The following is a 17,466-nucleotide window of genomic DNA, read 5'->3' as shown; positions in this document are numbered from 1 at the left end:
CTGCTTCCACCCCCCTGTGTGTGTTTCTTATTCTTACAGGGCGGAAGCGATCACTTTGGCGGATGCGGCTCCGGACATGATGGTGCTGCCGTCAGATGCATTGCTGGGCCAGTTTACAGATTTGGACGATCTGGAGCTCTTGGAACAGTTCGGGCGCCAGGGAGGGCCCGCAGCCGACCCAGACGGAGCACGTGATCTCGGTGATGACGATGATGACAATGATGATGATGATGATGATGATGATGACGGCGGTGGGAAAGGCCATGATCGCAGCGGCCATGGCGCGGCGGCAGGCCGGCGCCGCGGCGCCGCCAACGGGCTTCTTGGGGAGGACTTGTTCGTGGCGCCGTCGCTTGCGCCGCCCAGTGGCAAAGACAGCGGCAGCGCAGGTGTGTGTGCATGTGCATGTGCATGTGCATGTGCATGTGCATGTGCATGTGCATGTGCATGTGCATGTGCATGTGCATGTGCATGTGCATGTGCATGTGCATGTGCATGTGCATGTGCATGTGCATGTGCATGTGCATGTGCATGTGCATGTGCATGTGCATGTGCATGTGCATGTGCATGTGCATGTGCATGTGCATGTGCATGTGCATGTGCATGTGCATGTGCATGTGCATGTGCATGTGCATGTGCATGTGCATGTGCATGTGCATGTGCATGTGCATGTGCATGTATGTGTGTGTGTTGTTGAGGGCGACTGCCCCCCAGTGCAATCATGGCGGTGATCCACGTGGTTGTCGTCGTGTTGATCCGACGATCTGGGTTACATGTAGGCGATTTGGGTCATACGTGACCTGGGCCTCGCACGAGTGACCTGAATCAAACAAAAGCGATTGGGGCTGAATTTCGGTATCTGGGTTTTGCTTGGGTAACCTGGGAATTATAAGCAGGGATGATTCGGGTCAGTTATATTGGGATGTGAAGACGGCCACCACAACCGCCCGTGGTTCGTCGTATCCCCCACAACCGCCCGCCCGCCCGTGCATGGCGCGCATGACAGGAGGCGCAAGTACTGCCTGCCGCACATGCAGACGTAAGCATTGACCTGCCTGAATCCATCTCTTTGGCTTTATTAGAGGGAGAGCAAGCCAGGACGTCACCTCCCTCTCCGCAGGCGCGCACAAGGGGGCAAGCGGTGGCAGCGGTCGTGGCAGCGGCGCAGCTGGACCTTCAAACCAAGCTCCCTTCCATCTGTGGGTCTGTTAAAGGCTGGTTGACCTCCCCTGAAGGGGGAATTGTCCCCTCGTGTTATTTCTCGTGGTGCTCAAGTGCAGAGGCTTGCTTGCGCATGTCTGATGCGCATGTCTGGTGCCGTCCTTTCGACGGCGCATGGATTTCCATCCGTCGTTTGTTGGCAATTTGTTTGCGCCTTCAACTTCAACACACACACGGCGCTGGAAAAGTCGCCGGCGGCAGCGGCCTTTCCGCGTCCTGCTTCCACGTGACGTGTTGCTTGCTTGCTTGCCAGCCTGCCCACGTACTCTTACTGCCGCCCCACCTGCCTCCTCCCCCCACCTGCCCCCTGGTCCCCACCCCAACCCACACCCCGCCCACACACACCCGTAACCTGCCTGCCTGCCTGCCTGCGTCTGTCCATTGACCCTACCTGTTCCGCCCTTCCCCTGTCCGAGATCAGCCACGACGATGAGGTATTCGAGGCCCCCGATTTGCAACTCCTGGATGAGGACGATGGGGGCGCTTTCCTCCTGGCGCTTGGTAAGGCCCGCAACAGCGTCAGGCTGGGTCAATGCGGTTTGCAGTTGCATTTGCAGTTGCATTTACAGTTGCATTTGCAGTTGCATTTGCATTTGCAGTTGCTGGGTCCACTGAAACGGAGCCATTCTTTTATTGCGGAGGAGAGTGTAGGACTCTCACTGCATAATGGCTGTTGATGTACGGCGGCGGCCACGGGAGACCGTGCTGTCCATGGCACGCACAAGCCACTTAAGCGATCTAAGCACGACCCGGCTTCGAAACCATGCCAGCTACTAACTAAATAACCCTATGTTAGACCGCGTCTCCGGACCTCGTTCTTGCGCCGGCCTCACCCTGTCTTGACACGTAGTGCGGCATGGACTGTTACGTACAATGCCGTACTTCGTCATGTACCTGCAGGTAGCCTGCGTGCCGGCGGTACCGTGCCAGGGGCTGCTGTGGAGGCTTTGGCGGCCGCGGGAGGTGGTGGGGGCGGCGGCGGATATGACCGCGGCCGCGCTGGCGTGAGCAAGGATACGGCCGCCGCCGCCGCTACCTCCAACCGTACTCGCGACATTACTGACGACGGCGCCGCCGCCACGGCGTACGCTGCTGGCGACACCGCCGCGGCGGCCGCTCTAGACCCCCTCAGCGAGATGCCGGAGCTGGATGACAGCCAGCTTCACTTCGCTACGGACTTGCCGACCGACCTCCTCATGCTGAATGACTTCACGCAGGTAGCCTGATTTGATCGGATGCTAAGTGGGTCTTATGTCTTAAGTTATTGTTATTACCACCTGCCAGGTGGGTGTCCCGGGAGTTACACGCGTCCGCGCCGGCCGCCCGGGATTGCGAGCTCGTCCAACGACGCAGCTCCCCGTACAACATTGCCAGCGGCTTGCTCCGTGACCCACGTGCCCTCTGTCTTCTGCTCCCCTCTTGCGCTACTCGTAATGTGATAGCATTGTTTGGAGCTGTCGGTGACGTGAGTGACAGCGGCTGTTGGTACAGAGTTCTCCTTCCCATCTTGGGTCTTTCCAGCCAGTGATGCCAACGTGTAATTCCAACGTAGGAAGAGGCGGAGCAGCAGCAGCGGTATCAGGCAGGGCCGCGGCCGTCCGTCTCCGAGGACAGCCAGCCCGCGCCGTCGCTGGTGCCGTTGCCAAGCGTCGGGGAACCGCTGGAGCATTTCATGCCTCCCTCCCCGGTGCATGATGGTAAGGTGGCGCAGCCGGCCGAACGCGTTCAAAACAGTCCGTTGGTGGCGATGGGAGCTTCCATATGGTCGGTCTTGGGGCGGGAGTTGATCCACATGAAGGATCCAGGATTCCGGATCCTTGACCGCACGAAGGAGCTTCGAACGAGGGGAAAAGGAACGAGGGGAAAGGGCCGGCAAAGTCGAATACGGGTAAAGCACAAACTTTGGGACAGCAGCGCAGTATGGTGTGTGGGGGGGGGGCTGAATTTAGGGCCTCGTTCCGTTTTGCCGGCCCCGTCATGGAAATCCCCCCCTGCCCTGGGCTCAGGGTTGTTTTAGAAGTGTGGTGGCTGCGGTCTGGTGTGGCACGTCATTAAGTGCTGCTATGCGGCTATGCGTCAACGACCGAAGGCGGATTGGGTCATTTCTATCATTCCTACCCATCCTCATTCAGTCGTTAGACATTCGTAGAGACAAGTCACCCATCCTCACCATTCACCTTGCAAAATCTAATCCAACAGCTTGACCCCAATTCTGCACCTCATCTCTCTTATATGAGAACGTTGTTTATATTTCCTCTTTTCTTTCGATTCAGTCAAGAACTGAATTACTTCAATAATATAAGATTGCGCCACCGGGGAGTCGAACCCCGCTCTTTTGCTTGGAAGGCAAATATCCTACCGATGGACTAGTGGCGCGACTTCATGATATCATTTGATGAACTTACAATTATATAAAACCTAGCACACATGACCACGTGTCTCCGATCCAAAACGAAAAGGTTAACCTTGGAAAGGGAACGTCGGCGCGCCGTCCGCTGCTGTCCAGGCGAGGAGGAGGTCGCCGTCGCTGCCGTTGGGCCCCAGGACTCCGGCCAAACAACCGGCACGGCGGCCGCAGCGGCGGCGCTGGGCCACCACCACCGCAAGCGGCGGCGCAACTCTGACGAGGATAACGACAGCGCCAGCGAGGCGGCCGCCTCCCTGATGGTCATGACGGAGGACCAAATGGGGGAGCTTGAGGAGCCGGCGGCAGGGTGCACGGGCGCGGGGGACGCGAACAACAACAGCAACAACGGTGCCGGTGCCGGTGCCGCTGCCGCTGCTGCCGTGGCCGCTGCCCCCCAGGCGGTAAGTCACAGCTGGCTGGGGCCCGTGTGCCGACGGCGGAGTCCTGCGGAGTCCTGCGGGGTTCCGGAAGGACCACGTGTGGAAGGAAGGTCTTGAGCGTGAAATGATTGCACTAGTGTAGTCGAAGTAGGGTGCATGCCGTTCGTCGTGAGGAAGCCATTGGGGGTGTTAGCTAACAACTTCACACTAGACTTCGCTCTCCCCTGTCAATCTGTATACTTTTAGTCCTCAGGATAAAGGCGTGGGGCGGGAGGCCTGTCGTACAGTCTTTTTTTACATGACGTTAGTATTCTACATGTCTGACGAAGAAGACCAGGACCGAAAACTTGAACCCATATTGAGAATTTTGAGATTTTCAATATGGTGTTGCGTCTCTATCGCTGATACTCGAGATCCCTGAGCGCAAGTTGAGCTTTCACCTGCTGTGCGCTCCCCTGCATCCCCTTCCCCCTGGCAGCAGCTTCAATCGTGTGTGGTTCGTCTTTCCCCTTCCCCCCTGTGTGCAGAATGCGGTGGACTCGCCTGAACGAGCAAACCTGCCCAAGCTGCGCCTTGGCAAGCAGCTGCCGCTGCGGCGTCGCCGCCGCGCCGGCGGCGCGCGTGTTACGCAGGACAACGTGGACGATATTCTGGTAAGCAACAGCAGCTTAGATGAACGGCGCTAATTTTGGGGCGTTGCGGAGGCTAAAAGCTTCCATACCCCTTTCGGGGGGTTTTCAGGACCGTTGCCGACCCGGGGGTCATCAGCAGTCGCCTGTGGTAATGATTGCTTTCTCCCGCGGTCTTCATGTGGCATTTGGACCTCTCTGTTGGAGACCATGATGAACTTATAAGTTACAAGTTACAAGCTTCGCACGAGTGCGGGGGGGCCGCCGTCAAAGCCGAGAGGAGACCATGATGAAGAGAAAGAGATGACGCGAAACAGATGTTCGTGGAATCCCGATGCATCCCTAGTGCTTGGAAGGGATGATGTATTACAACGGATGCAAAAAACTACCAGACGCAGTAATATAATAGTGTTACCGGCCTATTTCACCTAAACACTGTAGTGGTGTGCCTTGCTATCGCATCCCCGTCGCTGCCTCTGCCCGCGCCAACCGTTTTGCATGCCCCATAGATTGACCATCAAGCCGTCTTTGCAAATTCCCGCGACTCTGTAAAAACCTAAACTCTTGAACCCCCTAATACCCAACTGCCAGATTACCGGGCGGACGTACCGGGAATGGACCCTGGACTCCTCAGCATTGCTCAGACCGGGCGTCAAGGGCGCGCTTCTGAGCTACGGTGGCGGCTCCGGAGCCACGGCGCCAGCTCGCGTCGCAGGACCCGCTCTCCGCTCGGCAGAGGCGGCAGCCGCATCCTCCATGGGCCCGCTCCACGGCCGCCGCTCCGGCGCGCCGTACGACGGCACACCCGCGGCGATGCTCTGCGGCGCCGTGGCGGCGGTGCTTGCGGTGGGTGACGTGGACGCGGCATCTATCGCCGTACGCCGCGGGCCGGCGGCGATGTTGAACGGCCGAAGCATGGTGTGGAGTTCCCACTTGCTGCGTTTGGTAGCCACGGCGGCGGCTGCAGATGACGTGGTGGAGGACGCGGAGGAGGAATGTCCGGGAGGAGCGCCGCCACCGACGATGATGCGACCAGGTGCTGGTGCTGTTGTTGGCGATCCCGGTGGGCTCAGTAGTGCGGGTGGGTGGGTGGGTGGGCAGGCTAGGTCTGTCAGCTAGTAGTGTGGGTGGGTGCGCGGTTCGTGGCAGGTGAGCAGGTGACAGCTTTCCCTCAACCCTTGATTATCCTTCTGCACCCCATGTTGACCAGCTAGCTGCTTTGGGAATGGTTTAAGCTTTGGCTTTCGGGGCGTGTCTCTCGGCTTTGAGACATGCTTTCGAACGGTTCATAATTTCCGCGGCTTTAAGATGGGACTGACTAACATTGTCCATGACGTAAACTGCCCCTCCTCCCTACCTGCCTCGCTGCCTCGCTCCTTACCCACCTCGTCTTTGACGGAATGGTCCACTGCTTGGGTTAGGCTGCCGGGCCCCAGCTGCCAACCCTGCGAAGCGTCAGCGAACCGCGAAGGGCCCTGCTGCTGCTGCCGCCGCTGCTGCTGACGGCGACGGCGACGGCGTGACCGCCGCTGCCGCCGCTGCTGGACCTGCAGCATCGGCGGGCAGGAGGTCCATGGGACTGAGCGACGACGACGAGAGGCAGGAGCTGTACCATAACCGGTTTAATCTGCATCAGCAGAAGCCTCAGAGCTGCAGCGCCTCAGCACAACAACAAGACCAACAAGAGCCGAGTCATGGCCGCGTAGCAGATGCTGTTGGGGGGGGCCTTATGGAGCAGCATGACCTTGCAGCCTCTGAGGGCGACCGGCCAAGCGAGGGGTTGTTCCCGCCAGCGGCGGCGGCAGTGGACGAGATGGACTTCATGCCCCCGGTGGACGCGATTCTGGGAGAGGCCGCGGAGGATCTTGACATGTATCCACAGGAGGATATCGAAATGGAGAGGTAAGCCAAGCCGAGAGCTGCGGCCCGGGCCGGGCAGCCGCAGCGGTGGCGTAAGGGGCTAGGGTCGGGACCGAGACCGCGACGGAACGGTACTTGAACACCTAAAGACGGGAAGGTGGAGGAGAGAGGGAGGAGAGGGAGGAGAGGGAGGAGAGGGAGGGAGGGAGCGAGGGTGTGTGTGGCAGGGGAGGGGAGGCGAGCTTGATGGTCCGTATGCGCCCGGCAGGTGGAGCCAGCGCAAGTCCTCCTCCGGGGGGGTCCTTGAGGGAACTTGATGGGGGTGGAAGACGTGGAAGACGTGCGAACTCATACACGTGTGGATCGAAGAGTAGCAGCAGATCGCAGTAGGTAGCAGTTAGGCAGGCGGTAAAAGGCGGTAGCGACTAGCATTTGAGTAGGGATGCTGCCTGGGCGGGAACCGGATTGGGTAGAGTGAGGGGCCCGGGGACGACTCCTTAGCCTTTAGATTCCTGCAGGAACCAAAGGCTAATCTTAATCTCCACCTTTTCCCTTCAGCCCGCCTGTCCCCTTTTCCCGGGGTTATCTGTTGGTCCCTGCAGACTGCGGCGCCAGAACAGCGAGGGCAGCGACTCTCAGCGACAGCGGGAGGGGCAGCGCCGGGCGGCGCTGGGGCTGAGCCTGGGGGGGTCGGCCGCGGGGCAAAGCCGCCGCCAGGCAACCGCGACAACAGGCGGCGACTCCAGTCAGCAGCCCACTTCGGGGAGTGACGAGAGCAGCCTCGGACGGGAGCCTGAGGACGAAGGCACAACAGGCGGGAGGGCCTTTCGGTGAGATGTTTTCTTTGCATTTTCCTGCCGTTATAAACTCTGGACCGAGTGCACTCGGAAGCCTTTACGGCAATTGAGGATTGACCCATCACCCATTCCAAGGGTCTACAGGCGCACGCCTTACCATGATGTTTAGATAGGTGGGCAGGTTGTGTACGATGTACGGCACACCACGATCTCGATAAGCCAGCTGTTTCTCGTAACTGATGTAAGCCAAGAGTTGCCGATAGTTCTCTGGTTATCTCTCCCCAACCCCCGACGCGCTTTCGCACGCACCATGCATCGTTTCATTTCATCGCCCTCGCTTCTCCTGCCCTCCATTCTGCCGGCCTGGTACGGCTTGGTGACACGTACGGGGGAGCGCAGCGTCGGCCCGACAGCGCGGCGCATGTTTGGAACGGGTGCACTGGAGGACCTGTTACCGGCCATCGACGAGTTAGAAGCCCACCAGGAGGACGACCCCGCTGTAGCCTTCGACGTGGACCTGGGCGAGCATGAGGTGAAAGCCTTTTAATGGCTGTTGCCTGTTGGTCATTGTCACGTTAGGGCGCTGTTTCGCGAAACACTGTTTCGCTAACGAGCTTTGGTTTCTCCAGGCCCCAAAGCGCTTGTTTCTCTCTCTGCGTACTTTGACCGTTTGCCCCAAAGCGCCTTGTGCTGATGGTGACGATCCGGAATATGTGGATGTGTGGATAAGTGTTGGGGGCGTATCATCAAGCATCCGTAGGTGTCGTACGAAGACGTGCAGCTGAGTTGCGTTTGTGTTCTTCTCTGTCATCGGTACGTTTGCATGCACAGGACGCGGTTGGTGGAGACGAGGACGCGGTGGCGGGTCCAAGTAACGCTCGCTCCAAGGGCACTGACGGCAGCAGTGGCGGCAGCGGCCCGAGCGGACCGTGCTCCAGGTCTAGGCGCAGCCGAATGGTGCCGCGCGGGGGGAGCGGTACGACCGGGGGCCCCGCCACCGACGGCGCAGGGCACCACTTCAGCCTGAAGGAAACGAACGGCTTGGCCACGCAAGCTCCTCCCCCTCAGGCTTATATGGGCCGCAACACCCAAGTGGTTGTCTCGTAAGTCGCTCGCTTCTCCTACAGTTCTCTTTTTGATGTGCCTGTGCGCTCCCGACACACGCACATGCTTGCGTCTTGGGGCGCTCGGCCCTGCGTACCGTGCGGATCTTGTATTTAAAAAAAGTTGTTGTTGTTGTTGTTATTGTTGCTGTTGTTGTTGTGTTGTCCGTGTGCCGCAGCTTGTGTGTAGCAAACTAGGAAGTTGGCTAATGGCGCTGCTGTTGTCGGGAACTGTTCGTAGTAGTCAGCTCGGCTACGGCAGGCCACGGAGGGCGGGCTGGCCTGCCCCTGCCGTGACATGCTCAGGACAGCTGGCGATGTGCGTTGGCGGCACCCACTTCCCGTCGACACCGTGAAATCATGATATGCTTTGCCGCAGGATTTTCCGTCGCCAGCTGGCCCATGCCGCGGCTGCGGCACATTCCCCAGAAGCTACCGCAGGCGGCAGCGGCAACGACGGAGAGGAGGCTGAGGAGCCTGCCCTGTCCTTCTTTGCGCTCGCGTCTCGACTAAAGCGCAGCGAGGCCGTCAAGCTCTTCTACCAGACGCTCGTGACCCACACTGCAGGCTACGTGCGCGCCTCACAGGACGAGCCGTACGGTGACGTCACCATCCGATCAGGTCCCAAGCTCTTTGAGGCACGTGGCTAACGGGGAGTCGTACCGTATTGGTCCGTACACATGCTGGGCCGGGCGCCCATGCTCCCAGGAAGCGGGCTACGAGGACCCCGGACTCGACCGACAGCGGCGGTGCACGCGTGCGTTCTGCGAAATTGCCGGGCCGTTTGGTGGTGTGTGCGTAGGGTTTTAACGGAAGTTTGTGTAAGTAATGTGATGTGCCTGTAGGCAGGGATGGCTGTTTAGGAATGCAAAGTTGTATTGCACGGTGAGCTTGCAGCAGGATTGCCGTACCTGGCTGAGTCAGGGACGGATGTCCTGCAAAGGACGTATGAAGATCTGGACAACTTTGGAGAGCAGGCGTAAGCGAAAGCGTGTGGAGGGCGCTGTGGCCTGGAGCGTTTTTCTTTACGTACAGGATGATGATGTACAATGCTTTTGACTTCAATGTTAATGCAGGTTGTGCGTGTGCCTTGCCATGAAACGGGAGTGACTCGTTTGTGTATGTTTGCCTGCGTGTGACCCACGGGGGCTATGGTTGTGCACGCAGTTGCGCAGGTGCTGATATTGCATGGGCTTCTTAATATTTCGGGTTTCGGCTGACGGGGGAAATGCCTTTTGTAACGCTGATGCCTTGCCTTGCTTGCCTGTGTCCTTGGGGGGCTCTGCTGTGGAAGCATACGTCCGTCACAAGCCTACATTTCTTGTAACGCGGCTTTTGCAGTTGCTGTCGTTGGCAGGGATTGTAGACCTGGGGATGTGCTGTGAAAGCTGGGAACCGGTCCTATTCCGCGATGTGTGCGGCGGATAGGGTCAGCACGTCAGGGTAATACGTGGTGCCGGCGTGCCATTGCAGCAAATTAGATAAAGAAAAGAAATCGTAGAGGAAGAATGAAGGGCTTGTCATCAGTTAATGCCTTACCTGGATAGAGGGTTGGGACCGGTGAAGTGCCAACCGAACGCATCGTACATGTCACTGTTGGAAATGGCTGTTGCTATCCCTTTGAGAAAGCCGCATGGACTTCAGCATGTCATGCAGATCTTGCTTATATGCTAGGATATGCCATTAACGCTTCCTTCTTTATGCAACTAAAACAGTCGCACTTGAAACATCTTACCGTTTATGTCATCGACAGCACTTGGCGCTGCTCTTATCTTGTAACGTACGTAGATTTTTCACCAGGTACTTTGTGAAAGCTTCGTCGTTTATCCGAGGCTTTAGACTTAACCGAAGGCAGGAGTTGGAAACGCGCTGGAGGATTAAGGCCCGTCATGGTACGGTTAACGCTCATAGCACGTGTACAAGATGGGTTGCCGCTAGCGGAAGGGCTGGACAGCGAAAAGGACGCGGAGATCGATGCGTACAAGTCTCAGGCGAAGGTGGGCTAAAGTGTCCCAGGGTCCGTTGGATCTGCACCTGCCGACAACGCAAATGGTGAATTGCAGAGCCTGCTCAAGAAATTTTCACAGCAACCAAGCCACCAAGCGGCTAGGCTGTCCGTGGAGTCGGGAAAGTACACCTTCCATTACTTGATCGACGGGGGTGTATGCTACTTGACGCTGACGGAGAAGGGTTACCCGAAGAAGCTTGCATTCCAATATCTGGAGGAGTTGACAAACGAGTTCAGCCGACTGTACGGGCAGCAGGTGCACTCTGTCAGTAGACCGTATGCCTTCATCAAGTTCGGTACGTACCGTGTCTGCCGGCCCTGCCGGGCTCAATTCCTTAGTCCAAGGGGACGTCTCTGGGAGGGGAAGGGGAAATATTTGACGTGTCTGGGAATATCCTGGATGTGCCGAGGGTAATCACCACTCCTAGCCACTCGGCGGGACTATGCAGAGCAGCGTACTGAGGTTGTTGGCCAGCGGGCTGTATAGGGCAGAGGTGCGGGGACACGGTCCTGGGGGAATGACCGCCGCTGCAGCACCGTTGGCCTGATGCATGGGCGTGCTGTGGTTGCCTGGTGTTTCGCTGTCCCGTCAGATACGTTCATCCAAAAAACTAAGAAGCTGTATCTGGACACGCGCACCCAGCGCAATCTTTCCAAGCTTAATGACGACTTGGCGGAGGTGCATTCGATCATGACTCGCAACATCCAGGAGGTCCTCGGGCAAGGGGAGAAGCTGGACAGTAAGTTCCGCGGTCGTGCTCTTTTTAGAAACATGCCACCAGTTTGGATGCGGCACGGCAGTAGCATCTAAGTGACTGGGGCACGCAACACAAACATCTGGGTGGGGCTCATGCCATGGGCTAGTTTTCTCGTCAGCATTGCATTTGAACTGCGATAGCCGCTTTCAATTCTGGTTCACTTTCCGGGGTTTGGTTGAGTGGAAACGGCCATAGTACTACCCTAAAGTGCCCAGGTGAAAGGTCCCCGTTACCAGTGTACCGCTGTCCCGTGCAGGCATGGCAAAAATGTCGAGTACCCTCGCCGCAGAGTCGAAACAGTATGCCTCTCGAGCCAAGGACCTACATCGACAGGTGAGGTGATTTCACTGCGTGAAGCAGCCAGCGCTTACTATGGCATGCGTACTGGGCCCTGTGATGCTGATGCTTGTCTGCTCTTGGCTGGCCCCGGTAGGTCTCTGAACACCGTGAGACGGTCCGTAAGGGATAATTTGTAGCTGCGCTAAAATTGCCAATGTGTCCCTGTCCCTGTCCGCAGGCTCTAATTCGCAAGTACGTTCCATTAGCGGTGGTAGTGGGCGTCGTGCTGTTGGTGCTTTGGCTACGATCCAAGTACTACAGATAGCAAACTTTTGGTGCAGTCTTTCGTTTTACTGGTCGGAATGAGGGCCGTCATGTAGGGAGAGGAAAGGGGACGACAGCTGTTACATGTTGGTCTGCTTGGGTATCGCGCTTGCTTGCAAGGACGGCGCCGGCGCCCTCCGCGGGTGATGAAGTGTGAAGATGGACAACGTAGCTTAGGCGTACTTGTAATTCTTGTGTCTTTGGACAGCGGCTGCAGCTTATTGGTTGAGATTTCAACCGCAAGGATGGAATTGCCTGTCGTGCGGCCACCCCGCCGAATCTATTCCGGCTTTTCAGACTCGAACGTTGATATGTTAATGGGCTCAAATGTTCCGTCTGCGCAAGGCATAGGGGAAATAGATGTTTCGGTGTCGGGGTCGACGTTGAACACAGCGCCCCAGGCAGCGTAGGGCAGCGTTAAGCACCTACCTGGCTGGAGGTAGCACAGCGCCAGCACATCATCGTTCTCCACCTTTAAATCCACAAGCTTCCGCGCATCCTCCAGAACAGTCTGGCCCTTGTAAAGTTGTTGGCTCTCAGGAGGCTGTCGTCCGCACACCAGACGGACGACCCGGATATCCGCGATCAGTTTCGGCAAGCGAAGGGACACAAACTTAACCAGAAAGACAGAGGACTGCGAAATGGTCATAACCATACTTCTGTGGTGCGAAGGCCTGCCCTTGTCCGCAACACCAAAGTGGCCTACCTGGTCGACAAGCTCCTGAAGCTTTTGTTTTACTTCCAGAACAGTATCGGTAGGTTCCACATGTAAAAAATATGTTGTCTTAAGACGCTTCACTCGAACGTACATAGACTACAGTAACCAAACGCAAATTTATTGTATCCTGTCAACAAGATCTAATATAAATGCGAACTTTGTTCGCATTACTCGGCAGAATTCACCCACCATTGTGTTCAAGACACTGCCCTCGTCCCTGCCACCGGCCCAAGCAAACTCCAGAGCCCGCTTCTAGACAAAACTCATGCACGGTTAACTTCTAATTACCAAAAAATATCGGTTTGAATATAGGCGTCGCAAACGGACATATAGGCGTGACACCGTTGTAAGACCAATGCGTGGATTGCAGCGTGCTTATGAGGATCCTATACAGTACAATGCTAAACTCTTAAATTATGCGAAGTGAATCTGAGCCCCGTTTCGTAGCCCTGTACGGAATGTTGTCGTGCACTCTGACGGTTGGCCTTGCCCATGAACGGCGTGAAAGATGTGTGTTTCCTGCTTAAAGTGTGCCACTCTCGGGAGCTGCATCCTACACTAGCGCTAGGATACTGCTGGCAAAAGACGTTCCAAGGAACTAAACCTGAGTTTCATATTGGCTGAAATCGACTGAGCCCCATCCTTTACGTGCAAGGGATCGAGGTTGGGTTTCGTGTCGGTCTTGGGGGTGGGGTAAGGCAGGGCGACGTAGCAAGTGCCACGTGCAATACTCGTCTCCATAGCAAACGTATTACGACCTGCGTTGAATTACGACGGAGGGTCCGGGACTCGCGCCCAATAGCGCCGGCATATTACGCAATGACCGCCAGACTACTGCAACGATTTCGACAGCCGCGTCCATTTAACTGATTCTCCAGCCTTGGCAAGCTCTACAAATACATCGGCCAACTCATGTGGTGTTTCAGCTCTCTCCTGAGCCTTGTGTGCTTCCGTCAGTTGGCATGGGGCGAACCCGCTACCATACAAGAGTGCACCTCTCCAAGGTTAACGCGGATGACGTCCATGACGTCCGTCTTGACCGAGCAACGCGTCCTATACTATCAAGCAGTGACGTGGGTGCCGCGCTGCAGCAGTCAATTAAGGATTCCTGCGCGATTAGCAACTTAAAGCTCCAATTGAAGAGCAGTTTTTTTTATCATACTGCTCGCTGAGCGCTGTTCGCTAGGTACTTCCGGGAGGGCCCCCCGTACAGAGGTCGTGTGTGAGCAAAGAGGGTTCATTAGAATACCAGGGACCTTGCAAGCAATGTTATGCATGGGTTTTCATGCATGCCACAGGTAAACAACTTTCTCCGTCATGGGGAGTCTGTCGAAGCATGTCAGACCTACACCAACTGAAACCCAAGGTCAGCACTTTTTTAAGACATTAAGCCAGCTGCCCTACTCAAGCTAAGAGTGGTTCCACCTGGAAACGAAATGATGCTATGAAACTCTCGCGCAATAACGAGCAAACAGACTTTGGTAGGCTTTGGACTGGTTTAACAAGCGAGATTGTGCGATACGGAGATCAATTGTGCAGCTTGCCTTCAGTAATCAGGATCTATCAAAGGATTTTCATTTGGCTTTTCCGTCGGTGACTCTTGGCGCAGAGTTGTCACGCAGACCATTCAATTCGCTTCAAGACTTGCATAAATCTATCAAAGATATTTTACAGACTTTGATGCAAGTGCAGAAAGCAGAGTGTGCAATTTGCGGTCGTGCATCTTATGCCGTACTGCGGATAAGCCGTGCAAGCCCAGGATAAAGAGCCTGGAAGCACACACTCGTTTCGCTCTATCGTGCGTTTGCATCGAGCCGAAACAACCATGGCCTTCACTATGCGCGCCCCTGCCCCAAGGTACAGCGACGTATGTCCCTTGAGCCGAACTTTGTAGGGTTGGGCAGATCGGGCGCTGCTATGTCGCTGCCCTTTCCTCAGAGCCTTTCCGCCTCCTAGCAACATCTAAAAGGAATAATATTTGTTTGCATGCAGGGCTACGGCTCAGAGCCGCGTGACCGCCAGCCGGGTGAGTTGTGGTGAATGTTGCCGATGCTCCGTGGGAACGGCCGCGCTCGCGCGTTGGTTTTGGTGTTAAGTCTATACTTTGAACCTAATTAAACGCAATGTCGTGTGCAAGTCCTGCGCCAACACTCACGACCTCAGTCGCCGTCGCTAAGAAGTGTCTATCCTATTTGGTCTCCAGGCGAGCCGCCGCGTCCTGGTGGTCAAGGCCCAGAAGGACAAGACCGTGGTGATTGGCCTGGCTGCGGACTCCGGTGCGTAGTTCAGGTTGATATGCAAAAGCTTGGCTGGCTTGGTTGCGAGTCGCTTACCTGAGTTCGTTTCCGATATATGCCTTGCAGGCTGCGGCAAGTCGACCTTCATGCGTCGCATGACCAGCATTTTTGGTGGTGTGCCGAAGCCCCCGGCTGGTAAGGTGCTGCAAATCCTAGTGCTCTTGCAGGGTAACGCCTGCACGCAATACTGCGGAGGAAAAAATGTGCAAGTTTTGCTTTTGCAAGTTTTGGCTCATTTAATAGGAGGTATTGCTGTTTCAATTCTCGGCCAAGCCCTCACGCTATTTCCTATTTTAACAATTCCCTCGTGCACTTCGTACACCCAACACGACTTGAGTGATGTTATGATTGCCGCATACCTCTCTGCAGGCGGCAACCCCGACTCGAACACGCTGATCAGCGACATGACCACTGTCATTTGCCTGGACGACTACCACTGCCTGGATCGCAATGGCCGCAAGGTCAAGGGCGTCACCGCCCTGGCTCCTGAGGCCCAGAACTTCGACCTGATGTACAACCAGGTCAAGGCCCTGAAGGAGGGCAAGGCGGTTGACAAGCCTATCTACAACCACGTGACTGGTCTAATCGACGCTCCGGAGAAGATCGACTCTCCCAACGTAAGAATAATTCTTAATGTGGGGACATTTCTACTACCGCCTCATCGTATCTGCATGCCTGTGTGTGCTTCTGCATGTGTATGCGCTTCTCTCGGCTTTTGCTTTACACCTGACCTTCAGATTTGGAATTCCACTACTACCTCCCCGGATGGGCCAACCCTTCTGCCTTTATAGATTCTGGTCATTGAGGGTCTGCACCCCTTCTTCGACAAGCGGGTTGCCGACCTCCTTGACTTCAAGATCTATTTGGACATCAGCGACGACATTAAGTTCGCCTGGAAAATCCAGCGCGACATGGCGGAGCGTGGCCACAGCCTGCAGGCCATCAAGTCCTCTATTGAGGCCCGTAAGCCGGACTTCGATGCTTACATTGACCCCCAGAAGAAGGACGCCGACATGATCATCCAGGTGGGTGGTCGTCAGGGTCGCCGGGGAGGGATTTCGAATTAAGATATTTTGAATGGCCAAGATTAGCACGAAAGAAGTGAACAAAGCCCCGTGGTTTGAGGTCCATGGCTTGAGTGGCATGACTAGTCAAATTGTCCAGCGCCTGCCGTACTGACTGCGTGCACATTGGCGTTCAAAACTGAGTTTGGCTGGTGTTGTTACAGGGGTCCTACAAGCTTTCCAATACTACTTAAATAGTTCCTCTCGAAGCAGTCATGCAGTCGGTTTCATATTGTTATGCTCATCGAATAATCGATCAGCCGTTTCAGCGACTCTTGTCTATTTGTTTACTCGTCTAATTCTGTTCCTAACCTGCTCGCCAACCCTCCAGGTCCTGCCGACCCAGCTGGTGCCAGATGATAAGGGCCAGTACCTGCGTGTGCGCCTCATCCAGAAGGAGGGCAGCAAGATGTTCGACCCCGTGTACCTGTTCGACGAGGGCTCGACCATTAGCTGGATTCCTTGCGGCCGCAAGCTGACGTGCTCGTTCCCAGGCACGTATTTGTGGGGTGCTACGTCCTTTGTCTAGGATGTCCTTTGTCAGGAGGGCTGGGTGCCTCGCCGGAAAAGAGACTGTGTTGAAGCCCGCATCATAACAGTTGCCATGCGTGCGACGGATTTTTTCTTACTGGCCATTCCTTTACTCGCCTGCAGGCATCAAGATGTTCTACGGCCCAGACACCTGGTACGGCCAGGAGGTCTCCGTTTTGGAGATGGACGGCCAGTTCGACAAGCTGGAGGAGCTCATCTACGTCGAGAGCCACCTGTCGAACACGAGCGCGAAGTTCTACGGTGAGATCACCCAGCAGATGCTGAAGAACAGCGGTTTCCCGGGCTCGAACAACGGCACTGGCCTCTTCCAGACCATTGTCGGCCTGAAGGTTCGCGAGGTGTACGAGCGCATCGTGAAGAAGGACGTCGTCCCGGCCTAAATGCCAGAGCTGCTTTCGAGGTGCCTCCCCATGGAGGGTGAAAGCGGGCGCATGACTGGCCTGTGATTGGCAAGCATACGCGAGGGTTGCGTTGTGTCGATGTTCTGGAAGAGCTGCAATAAGGAGGTTTATAATAAGACGTCCTGTTGCTGGGGCTCTGTCCCGCGTGCGATTTTGATGCATGCCTGCCGCGGCGACGGTGATGGTGGTTGTTCGGTCGTGAGGTTGACATGCCAGCTGCGTTGGCAGCTATTGTAACATCGTGTTCGTGAAATGATGCGCCTTGCAATACCCAATGGGGACGTAAAAGGTGCAGACCTACAGAATCAACAGTTATCAGAAGTAAAGTGTGTACCGCTCTTATGCGACCAATTTGCGAAGCGTGCAAGCTGTCCGAGCGTTGCCCAAAGCTGTCAGTTCCAAAGCAGAAACTGTGCAGGGTTTTGCACGGAGTGTCGGCTCAAAGATCGGAGGTGACCGACTCGAGCAACAGGATTGATTTCAGAAGGGAAGATTGTTATTCCAGAAACGTCTGATTTGCTTTTTTACAACTACCTTCTCTTCATGGACCATCTGGAGATGTGCCTCCGCGGCAGCCTCTAAGCAAAGAAGCTGGCAGTCAAATGACACGGGTCTTGGATGTGTTCTCTGGCAGCCCCAGGGTATACGGCGGGGCGGACAGGGGAGTT

General features: G+C 56.1%; 2 protein-coding genes across 2 annotated transcripts; both read left to right on the top strand.

The window, feature by feature from the left end:
• Positions 1-10,066: 10,066 nt before the first annotated feature.
• sec22 (R-SNARE, Sec22-family) lies at positions 10,067-12,866 on the top strand. The gene is made up of 8 exons (XM_002949277.1): positions 10,067-10,394; positions 10,461-10,701; positions 10,999-11,145; positions 11,420-11,496; positions 11,681-12,102; positions 12,196-12,312; positions 12,475-12,580; positions 12,674-12,866. Exons 1-5 carry the CDS (start codon positions 10,287-10,289, stop codon positions 11,765-11,767), a joined length of 660 nt encoding a protein of 219 aa, XP_002949323.1. The 5' UTR covers positions 10,067-10,286; the 3' UTR covers positions 11,768-12,102; positions 12,196-12,312; positions 12,475-12,580; positions 12,674-12,866.
• Positions 12,867-14,281: 1,415 nt separating this feature from the next.
• Positions 14,282-17,051, top strand: VOLCADRAFT_104265 (uncharacterized protein). Its single transcript, XM_002949276.1, has 8 exons — positions 14,282-14,341; positions 14,477-14,510; positions 14,688-14,760; positions 14,848-14,916; positions 15,151-15,398; positions 15,573-15,806; positions 16,177-16,339; positions 16,500-17,051. Exons 1-8 carry the CDS (start codon positions 14,310-14,312, stop codon positions 16,775-16,777), a joined length of 1,131 nt encoding a protein of 376 aa, XP_002949322.1. The 5' UTR covers positions 14,282-14,309; the 3' UTR covers positions 16,778-17,051.
• The last annotated feature ends 415 nt before the right edge of the window (positions 17,052-17,466 follow it).

The sequence above is a fragment of the Volvox carteri genome, assembly GCF_000143455.1.
Source record: "Volvox carteri f. nagariensis unplaced genomic scaffold VOLCAscaffold_13, whole genome shotgun sequence".
In the NCBI taxonomy this organism is placed as follows: domain Eukaryota; kingdom Viridiplantae; phylum Chlorophyta; class Chlorophyceae; order Chlamydomonadales; family Volvocaceae; genus Volvox; species Volvox carteri.
The sequence above is the reverse complement of the archived record's forward strand: the minus strand, read 5'-3'. Positions and strand labels throughout refer to the sequence as shown.